At 31.1% G+C, this 10,973-nt stretch overlaps 1 protein-coding gene across 3 annotated transcripts; it reads left to right on the top strand.

The window, feature by feature from the left end:
- Positions 1-1,559: 1,559 nt before the first annotated feature.
- Positions 1,560-7,169, top strand: LOC101211615 ((R)-mandelonitrile lyase 1). Of its 3 annotated transcripts, none has more exons than XM_031880575.1 (4): positions 1,560-1,714; positions 1,809-2,459; positions 3,293-4,139; positions 5,810-6,090. In XM_031880575.1, the coding sequence occupies exons 1-4, from the start codon at positions 1,612-1,614 to the stop codon at positions 5,820-5,822; spliced, it is 1,614 nt and encodes a 537-aa protein (XP_031736435.1). In that variant the 5' UTR covers positions 1,560-1,611; the 3' UTR covers positions 5,823-6,090. The 3 variants fall into 3 exon arrangements, with proteins under 3 accessions (XP_031736435.1, XP_031736436.1, XP_004149078.1); XM_031880576.1 differs by having other exon boundaries at positions 1,561-1,714; positions 5,806-6,090; XM_004149030.3 differs by lacking the exon at positions 5,810-6,090 and adding an exon at positions 6,981-7,169 and having other exon boundaries at positions 1,562-1,714.
- Positions 7,170-10,973: the final 3,804 nt, after the last annotated feature.

Below are 10,973 nucleotides of genomic sequence, written 5' to 3'. Positions count from 1 at the left end.
TCAATCTATATTTTGTTTTAATGATTAAGGTCAATATTGATATTAATTCGCATTACATTCCCTTTATATCATTAAAAAAAGCATTTAAATTAATAAACAAGATACTTTATACTCTTATCAATTGATTAAAATGTATATTATATATTTACATTATATTTATGTTAATTAGTGATATTTTGTTGTGCTCATTGTCTTAATTTTCATCCATTTTTTTAAGTATATAACGAGAGTGTCAATACACTTTTTATCACTATATTAATTTTAAAACGTGGTTGTTGATGTGACTTAGCCTATTAAGCAAAGTGTGCAAGTTGTAAAAAACTTTTTGATGCCTCCATTGAGGGGACTGGTCCTTCTTGAGACATGGAGTAGTGTTTGATTTATATATATATATATATATATATATATATATATATAATTATTATCACGCCTTAACCTTAGGTTGTAAGATCATCTTCTCTTCATTTTATTATAATTTAATACACTTTAAAAAATAATTAACGTGAATGCTTTTCTAGAAATATTTCTCAGAAACATATATATAGAAGTCGATATTTTATGGATCTTTTTCAATTAAAATTGAGATGGACGTTAACATAATTATAGACATTGGGTTTGCTTTCAAAATAATTCAATAATTTTCTCACACAATATCTCATATCTAGATTCCACTAGGGTTTTGCTTTGCATTATAGACAATGACGTTCAATTTGTTTTTAGGTAGAGCTTTCAGGATAATTTTCTCCACAATATCTCACTTCTAGATTCCACAAGGGTTTGGCTCCATTATCATATTGTTTTTCTCAATTAAATGAAAATAAAGTCATAATGCCATTAATGGGGATTAACTTTTTAAACTTAGATTGGAACAACATTTTATGAGAAGCAGACTTAATATACTTTTATATCAGAGAGACAATGGGTGAAATAGCCTTTTGATTTCATTGAGATCAAAAACTTTGTCTTTGTTTGTTTTCTAAAGTTCAGCATAGAATTGAAGAAATTAGAAGCTTAAAACTTTCTAGACTGTATTCAAAATTCAAACTCTTTCATTTGTGAATCAACTAAGACATTCGTTAGTAATGGAGAGTTTCATAATTATTTTCACTTCGATCGATTCTATTTAAGATCATAACGAGATAGCATATTACTTTCTCCCAAAATCTTATTAAAAAATTACTAGATTATAATTTATAATCTAATTTTTTCAACACGCGGTGTTGTGGGGTCTTATTTGCATTCAAACAGAAAAAGAAAAAAAAAACAATGTAAATCTTCATGCACTTATGACTGTATCAAGTTACAAATGTTAGCACTATCGAATTCCACACAAATTTGGCAAAAACCCATGTTACTCAATTGACATATGGATATGGTACGAACCAAACCTCACAGAAAAAATTGTACACAAATTTAAATTTGATTAATAAACCATAAAATAACTTTATTAAAAAACCCACGAAAACTTTTTTTATTTATCTCGACCAACTATTTACACCCATCACAATAGTTCTCAATTTTAGATTTCAATCTGATATTTTTGGGTGTGTATGTCTATATATATATATGCATATCAAACAGGGCTCTCTACATTAAGAAATTTGAAATACAATGGAGCATAATCTTATGGCTTCCTTTCTTCTATTCATTCTCATGTCTATGCTTCACTTTCAATTTGGATTTCCACTCTCCTCAAACAGTAACCCTAATGAAGGTATTAAAATATCACGTTCTCCTAACATCGTTTTATAATGGCTTTTCCTCTAATAGTTTAATTGTAAATATGTTCTTTTTTTTTTTTTTTCCAGATTTAAAATACATGAATTTTGTACAAGATGCAAGTGAGTTACTAGAAAATGAAGAATATGATTACATAGTTATCGGAGGAGGAACAGCAGGGTGTCCATTAGCTACAACATTATCTGCAAACTTCTCAGTCCTTCTTCTTGAGAGAGGTAATGTACCAACCAAATATCCAACCGTATTAAGCGAACAAGCTTTCCCAAACGTCTTCACTACTGAAGACGACGGCGAAAATCCTTTCCAACGATTCGTTTCCGAGGATGGTGTAGAGATTATACGAGGACGAGTCCTTGGCGGTTCAAGCATGCTGAATGCTGGATTCTATTCAAGGGGACATCCCGAGTTTTTTGATATTTCTGGGGTTGATTGGGACAAGGAATTGGTGGAAAAGGCTTATGAATGGGTTGAAGAGAGTGTGATATTTGAAGCAAATATCAATAATGGTTGGCAATATGCTTTTAGAAAGGCATTGTTGGAAGCTGGAGTTGGTCCTTATCATGGATTTGATTTGAACCATCGTATAGGGACTAAAATTGGAGGGTCAATCTTTGATAAGGAAGGAAATAGACATGGATCTGTGGAGCTTTTAAATAAGGCTCAACCCAATAATCTTAAAGTTGGAATTCAAGCTGTGGTACAGAAGATACTCTTTTCTGGTTAGTATTAATTTAAATGACACCTTATTTCATGTTTAGATGAAATGGCTTTAATTTAGTAGTTTTGAAAATATGCTTTATGTAACAAATATTTTTAATTGTTTTTTTGGTTCTACTGCATTCAAAAGTGGGAAATTATAAATATTTTACTCTATATTTTGAAATTTTTTTAATCACTTTAAAGTTGTTTGTTGATTAGAGGAATACTTAAGTGTATTTTAAGATTCATTCATCAGATGAGTATATCTTATTTTTAAGGAGGTGTATGTCAACCTAATTCGTTGAGAAGTCTGGACGTACATATTTGTCTCATGTTAAAATAAATCTTTTCTTTTCGATTACACCCATAAAAGAGAAAATTGAAATATTTTTAAAAGAGGTAAAATAAATTTGTGAAGGAACCATTTATAAATAGGACAATTTGATGAATATACTATCTCCTCTAGAGTTTCTTGAAAGGGGGAGTTTTTTAAAGGGTTGCTTTTATTAACTTTTTAAAAGAAAATTCTAGTTAATCAAATTAAAACCATTCAAGAAACGGTGCCAAACTCTTCTAGATAACTAAACTCTTTCAAAAACCAAAAGTGATTGTAGACAATTTGAATTTGTTTTATTAAAATAAATTCAAAACATTTGATACACCTCAAAAACCTAATAAATTAAATAAATCAGTTTAGCGAAGTAACTTTTTTTTATATTTGTTAATAAGTTAGCGACTCATCTGGCTGTATTTGATTTTCTGATATGAAAATTCCCATTTTGATTCCACAGAATTATAAGCGACTTCCTGATCAAACTTTTTCACATTGATTTATTTTCTTAAACTTGTGTAGATTTATCAGCAACTGGGGTTTCATATTCAGATTCAAAAGGAAACTTACACACAGCATCCATCCGCAAAAATGGTGAGATAATTGTAAGTGCAGGAACCATTGGAAGTCCTCAACTACTCCTTCTAAGTGGGATTGGTCCAAAATCTCACCTTGAATCCTTAAAAATACCTGTCGTTCTTCACCAACCATATGTTGGGCAATCCATGTCGGACAATCCCCGTTACACTGTTCATGTCATCCTTCCATATCCAATGGCTACCTCAGCTGTAAAAGCTGTTGGAACTTTAGAGAACAATGTCCATCTTCAATCTATCACAGGCTTTTTACCATTTTCATTACCACCATCGTTTAGCCTTGTTCCTCCCGGACTCGATTCTGTCAATTTGAGCTTAGCCAGCCTTGTTGGAAAATTCTCTGAGGTTCTTTCTGAAGGTTCATTATATCTAACTTCTTCAACTGATGTGAAGGAAAATCCCAGTGTAAGTTTTAATTACTATTCTCATCCTGATGATCTTGCTAAATGTGTTAGAGGAGTAAGAAAAATGGGAGATTTGCTTAAAACAGAAGCGATGGAAAATATTAAGATACAAGATTTTGAGGGTAATAAAAGATTTGCATTTTTGGAACCTTCGTTGCCGGGAAATTTGTCGGATGTTGGTTTGGTTGAAGAGTTTTGTAAGAAAACAGTGACGACTTATTGGCATTATCATGGAGGATGTTTGGTAGGAAAAGTTGTGGACGGTAATTATAAAGTCATTGGAATTGAAAATTTGCGTGTTGTTGATGGCTCCACTTTCGTTGATTCACCTGGAACTAATCCTATGGCTACTGTCATGATGCTCGGCCGGTGAGTTTTTATAATGTCTCTTTTACTCTACGTTTTGAGTTTGGTTTGTCCTTTTTTATTTTAAGACTAATTATTTTGTTTTTTTTTTTTTTGAAAATTATATAAAGTTTAGGTTAATTTACACATATATAAAACAAGATGTGAAAATATTTATGCTCCCTATAAAAAAGAAAAACATCTCAAATGAAATCACCATTGTTTTTCTTTATATAAATTACAGATATGCGTCCATTGATTTTGAATTTTGTTGGATGAGTATTGAACTCCTGCACATCTTAATTTTTTCATATTATTACTTCTTCTTCTTCATTTTTCTCAATTCTTCTTGTTCGTGATTTCTTCGTCTCTTTTCCAGAATTTCTTCATTCTTTATCTTTTTTATTTTTTTCTTCTTTTTTCACTACACGATTGTATACCAAAATCTAGAAAATCAGTTGTTTATTCCATGTAGACAGGAATAGATTACTATCACATCACTATCACTATTTATTCCATATAGATAAGTGATAGATTTAAACGATTGTTTACTAATTCTTAAGCGATCAGTTATCAATCTCAAATTAATAGACAGAGATAGATCACTATCACTATCTATTCCAGATAGATAAGTAATAAATCTAAACAACCGGTCTAAATGAACTTTGGTACAAGATCGTGTACCAAGATCGTTTAGATTTGGTACAAGATCATGTACCAAGATCGTCGTTCATGTACTATTATTATCTAGATGATCAGTCGTCTATATCAGATAGATAAATGATAGATTCAAATGATTGTTTACTAAGATCTAAATGATTATGTACCAATATCTAAACAATCTTTTAGACTATATATTATACGATTCTTTAAAACATAAGTTTTTTTTTGCACACTTGTGTGACAGATTAATCGCGGGGTATTTTTTTTTTATTTCACGTTGTGGGATTATGAGTTTTTTTCTTTTTCAAAATTGTTCTATAGGATGTAAATATTGTTTCGTTTGGTTATATTTTAGTAAAAACCCGCAAAATTTATTTTATTCTCAATTTTTATATTTTTGCTCGTTTCTTTCTTTCTTTTTTTTTTTTTTTGGTAATTTTTAAATATTTTAGTTTCCAAAACTGATTTTAGATATTGAAAAATAATTAGAAAGTAAAATAACGTGAAATAAAGACACTTACATGGTTGAAACAATATATTAATGAGTACACTTTCCGCGATGTTCGTTTTCCAGACGTCGCTGAAAGTTGTATTTAGCAACGTACTAACACGGACGTTGTCGTAAGTCCAGCAACGCCGACGTTACTTTTAGCGACGTCGTTTCTAGCGTCGCGAAAGCTCCATTTTCTTGTAGTGTGAAACGATTGTTTATGATTTAATATTTTCCAGAGAAAGACCCAATGGTTATCGAATGGTTATTTAGGGCCCGTTTGGTAACATTTCTGTTTCTTGTTTCTTTTTCTCTATTCCTTGTTCCTTCGTTTTTTAGAGTAAGAAACATGAGTGTGTTTGATAACTGTTTATGCTCCTTATTCTTAAAAGAAAAGTGAAACAGATACAAAAAAATTTTTGATAACTATTTCTTGTTTTCTTATTTTCTTCGATATTTACTTTTTTATTTTATTCATGTTATTTTATTAATATCCAATTCAATTAAATATTACACTACTCACTTTATCAAACCTAGATAGGAAGGTCTTCTAGTAATCTTATGGAGATCAAGATGAAGATTGAGATTTGAAGGACAGAGCCGGCGAAGAGGAAGATGAAAACACACGATGAAGAGGGGGACTGAAATCCATGACGAAGAGGAAAACAAGGACTCATGGTGAAAACCCACATATTCGACGAAAACTCAGATCCGCGCAAAAAGGAAGAGGAAAACCTAGATCTGACGAAGAGAAAGACGATGAGAAGCAAGGATGAAGATGGCGAAGACAATGATTATTTGGAAAAGATGATGAAGATGAGAGGAAAAAAAGGATACCATGTGGAGAGTGATTATTTGAGGAAGAAGATGGAAATAAGAGGAAGAAAAAGGAAATCATGTAAAAAAAATGAAAAAGGAAAAGAAAATAGAAAAATAATTTAGAAAAGGGAGAAAGAAACCAATAAAAATAATTGAGAAGAAGGAAAAGGAACCAATAAAAATAATTGAAAAAAAGAAAAAGTAAACTAATAAAAATAATTGAAAAAAAGGAAAAGGAAACTAATAGAAATAATGGAGGAAAAAAGTAAAAGGAAAAGTAAATCAATACAAATAATTGAGAAAGATGAAAAGAAAAATTATGAAAATAATTGAGAAAAAGAAAAGTGAAACCAATATAAATAGTTTTGAAAAAGGAAAAGAAAAAAGAAGTCAATAAAAATAATTGAAAAACGGAACAGTAGAAACTACTTTTTTTTCTTTCAATAATTCCTTATAAAACTGATAAACGTTGTTTATATTTTTTTAGAACGAGAAACAGATAATGTTACCAAACACCTCTGTTTCTTAAAAAATGAAAACAGAAAAAGGAACATAGGAAAAGGAAACGAAAACGTTACCAAACGGATCCTTAATTATTTAATTTTCTTTCTTCAATTAATTTTTAAGTAATATATAGATGGTATTATTGGTCCTTATAAAAATTTATTGAGCAAAATGTTGTAAAAACTTTTGTTCTTTTAATTATTCACAAGAGCATTGATAGTTTCTCGAAAACAAAATTAATAGAGTTATTAATTAATTGCTTGTGGTTACTTGTTCTTTTTTAGATTATTATTTTGAATCGATATATTTTAAGTGAGTTAGAGTTATGCAAAATATTATTTACGTTCTTCTTATGCTTCTAATCTAAGAAATTTCGAATTATTTTGCAGATATGTTGGGCTGAAAATAAAGCAAGAAAGATCAAAATTGTCTTTCAGAGATGTTGGGCATAATATGTTGTAAAAAAGATCAAGCTAAAAGAGTTTAAGCTACCCAAGATTGTTTCATAACATTCTTGGAACTCTTCTATCTTTTTTTCCATTTCTAATGAATAATGAATAAATATCGTGTTAATAATTTTTTCTGTCTTTCTTTTTTTAACTCAATTAACTTTAGGGTTAAAAAGAACAATTCCTAGTGGAGAGAGGAAAATAAAACCTTGAAAAACTACCAAAACTGACTTGAGAAAAAAATTACATTTGTAAAATAAATTTTTTTTAGTAAAACCACCATCCAACCTTGAAGTTGAGGTTGAAAGTTGTAATTTTAATACTCCAATTGTTAGAATAAAACTACATTAGTAATATATTTTATTATATACTTTTAGCAACAATAAATAAATGTGTAATATAATAACAATTAATGAATATGTATGTTATAGTTAAAACATAGTTAAAACAATACATCTTAATGAATTATGGATCTTTGTTAATTGGTTAGTTTATTACAATAAATCTGTGGAAATATGTATCTTAACAACATGTGTTTTTGTTAGTAATTATAGTAGTATGAAAGTGTGACAAATTATTGTCATATACATTTGTAGTTTTCCCTAGTTTATCAAGATCATTTTATAATGTCATGGAGACATAGAGCAACCTAGACCATGTATAAGATATGATCAACCGATTCAACACTAAGTTGGTGTATCAAATCAAATAATATATATATCGATCAGATAATAGAAGTAAGAGTTATATAAGAAGGTTTTAACCTTCATATTTCAGCCAGTATAGGTAGTCCTTCATTCGGGATATTTTCGGCCATGACTGGAAAATTTACTAGTATAAAGGCCCGCAGAGATCTATAAAGGTGTGGATCGGTTCAATTCACAAAATTCTTTGGAAGCTTAATAGCGAACAACGCTCTTTTTGAAAGGGTCTCTGGTGTGATAAAAGTTCCATTGACAAATATGTCTCCATAAACTATTTGCTCCCTCATGCAAATTCCCAATGGATCCATCAAAGAAGCTTGAAAAGTTACAATAGTGATCGGAATATACAGCCTAGAAGACCTCATCGTGACAGAGAATTTTTCCTTAATGGAACGGTTTAAAGCAATTCCTTACTGCCCCAAGGAAGGGAGGAGTGATATCGATCAACCAATATGGAAAGAGATGGTGTTGGGCTTTTCAAAATTGCCTTCATTAAGGAGGCTCTTTTTCTCCCTAATCCTCACAACCAGCTTCCTCTCCAAAGCAATGCTTTATAACAAATTATGGGAGTTCAAAATCTAAAAAAAAAAAGAAAAAAAAAAGAAAAAAAAGATTAAGTTCTATTTGTAGGGGCCCTCTCTCATAAATGAATAAATGCATAAGAAAAATTCGACAAAAGCATTTACAAAAAAAATATAGCTCATCGCATCAATTTTTTGCATATTGCGAATATGACAAAATTAGTGATATCAAACGCCTATCAGACGATAATCATAGGGTCATCACTATCAGACGATAATCATAGGACTATCAAAGGGTCATCACTTTTAAATTTACTATTTTTACCTTTTTCACTATTTTTGCAAAAGCTCCAATACATAAACACAACGAGGGTTCTTCAAAAGGACTTCAAAAATCTTGCCCTCAATCTAAATATAGGTGCGCTCTTTGCAATAACCCATGACGACCATATGGATTACATTTTTATCTTTTATAGGTTAGCCATGAAACTTTATAGTCTTGATTTAAATCATATTGGTTGAAAAAATATCATATTTAATTATGCAGTGGCTCTCCTTTGGACTATTTGGCTTGAGCAAAATAACATAATATTTAATGAAAAACAGTCCAGCGATAATGCCTAACACCCAAGTATAAATGTGACACGCAAGGCAAGCATTATGCCCTGCGTGCGAGGATAACGCAACACGTAAGGCTTGTGGCCAAGTGAAGCGCTCAGTATCACAATCACAACCTTTCAAACTCGGGACGAGCAATTATGCAGTACTTATTCAACCCAGTTAACAAGTCAGCCGATTGAAATCCAAAATTCACGGGCAAACTCATGGTACAATTCAACCTCCCATCACGTTTTTTAGAAAATGTTTTAGCAAACGTGAGAAAGAAATAAATTCATTGAAATTGTTGTTAAAACAAACATTGAAGACTGTCAATTGCAACAAAAAACTTAGATTACAAAGAGTGTGACAAGGCTTGGGCGGGGATTCAACTACTATACCTCCCCTATAATATATTTTGGACTTTTTCAGCTATGGTAAGCTTGCATATGAAAAAGTCGAAACGTCATACTTTAGATTTATTACATAAAAAGGAAACCAACTAGCTAAACTAAACATAAGACATGAAGATAAGATAAGTCGGGGGTATTTGGGCATACGGCCATAGGCAAACATTGCCCTAGACAAGCATGCTCGTTACACTCAATAAGCCCTACACACGAGGTTAGCACACGACAAAGCTTTTTGAGCCCTATGCAGGCGCCAAACTCCTTATTGTCCATACACGCGTACTAACCTAGGCCAAAGTGCATTTTTTAGCCATTTGCCATTTTTAAGTAGAGTTTTAATATTTTCTTGATCAACGAGATTAAATTGGACTTAATTGTCATTGTTTCAGGTGAAGAGAAAATTGGACAAAATCTATAAGTAAAGGATCAAGCTTATCTATGAGTGATAAAATGATTTTGAGGAAAATATTTTATATGTATTTACTAGCCTTATGTTTTAACATGGTTCGAGTAATCTGATTTACAAATTATTTCTAAAGGATATGAGGTACTTAAATGTGTTTGAAAAGCATGAGTTTGGTAAGGAATATGATTGGCTAGCAAAAGAAAATATCATCTATTTATGAGCATTGAAGTTTATAAAATTGTGTGTGATAAGCATGATTTATAGCTTTAAGATTTGCTAATTTAGTTCATGAGATTTCTTATACAGGTTAAGCTCCTATTTGGATAAAAGTTTTTTAGATTCAAAGCGTGTTTTAGTCTAATCCAAGTTATCTCTATAGTCCCATAGGGTAGAATATTAGGGACCGAGGAATTTTGAGGTAAAGACACTTATCTCTAAGGATTAGAGGTGGGGACGCCTATCTCTAAGATAGAGTTTAGGGATGATCATCTCTAGGTTTAGGATTTGATATTTGAGAAGTTATTTTCTAAGCGTCTGATGAGTTAATTTATTAAAGATATTTGTTAAGTTTATTGACTGAACGTTTGTGAATAAATGTTGTTTTAAAAAACCCTAGTCACTCACTGAACTCTTTTAGTTCGTACTTTCCAAATTGTTTTCCCACTTTTCAGGTAGAAGTCGTGCTCTTGGAGCCTGATACGCTAGTGTCTATTTGCTAGAGGGTCCTATCCTTCTTTTGTATGATGTCCAGTTGTTTTAAACTTAAGTACATATAGTCATATAATTGTACTGGTTTGGAATGAGAGTCAGTAATATATAGGTGGATTTTGTATCCATGCAAGTCAAGGTTGTGTCAAATGTCTCTCTATAAGACTTACTTTGGAGTTTGTTAATGGATGGGCTACATTGTAGTTGTTGTCTTTATATATATATATATACCTCTCTATAGTGTTATTTGCTTCCACATGTTTTTTAAGTAAGAGGTTAGAAGTCAAGGGTCAATTGGCATCATGGAAAAGGGAACAATATTAATTAATACTAAGCATCGTCTCACGGACCGAGAGGAGTAAGTATGGGAGGGGGTGTGACACCCACTTCATAAATGTAACAGTGGAACGACATACCACATCTTCATCCATTGTGTCTTCACAAAGAAACTATAGAGAAATATTGCAATATATATAGAGGATAAATTACAGCAGGAATGTACACAAACTTTGTTCTAAAATATGCCAAAACAATTACTCCAATGCAAAGGGAAAATCATACAAATCTACGTGGCTGTTGTAACTTTG

This window comes from Cucumis sativus, chromosome 2 (assembly GCF_000004075.3).
Source record: "Cucumis sativus cultivar 9930 chromosome 2, Cucumber_9930_V3, whole genome shotgun sequence".
Classification (NCBI taxonomy): Eukaryota; Viridiplantae; Streptophyta; class Magnoliopsida; order Cucurbitales; family Cucurbitaceae; genus Cucumis; species Cucumis sativus.
Note: the sequence above shows the minus strand (reverse complement) of the source record. Positions and strands in the feature narration are given on the sequence as shown.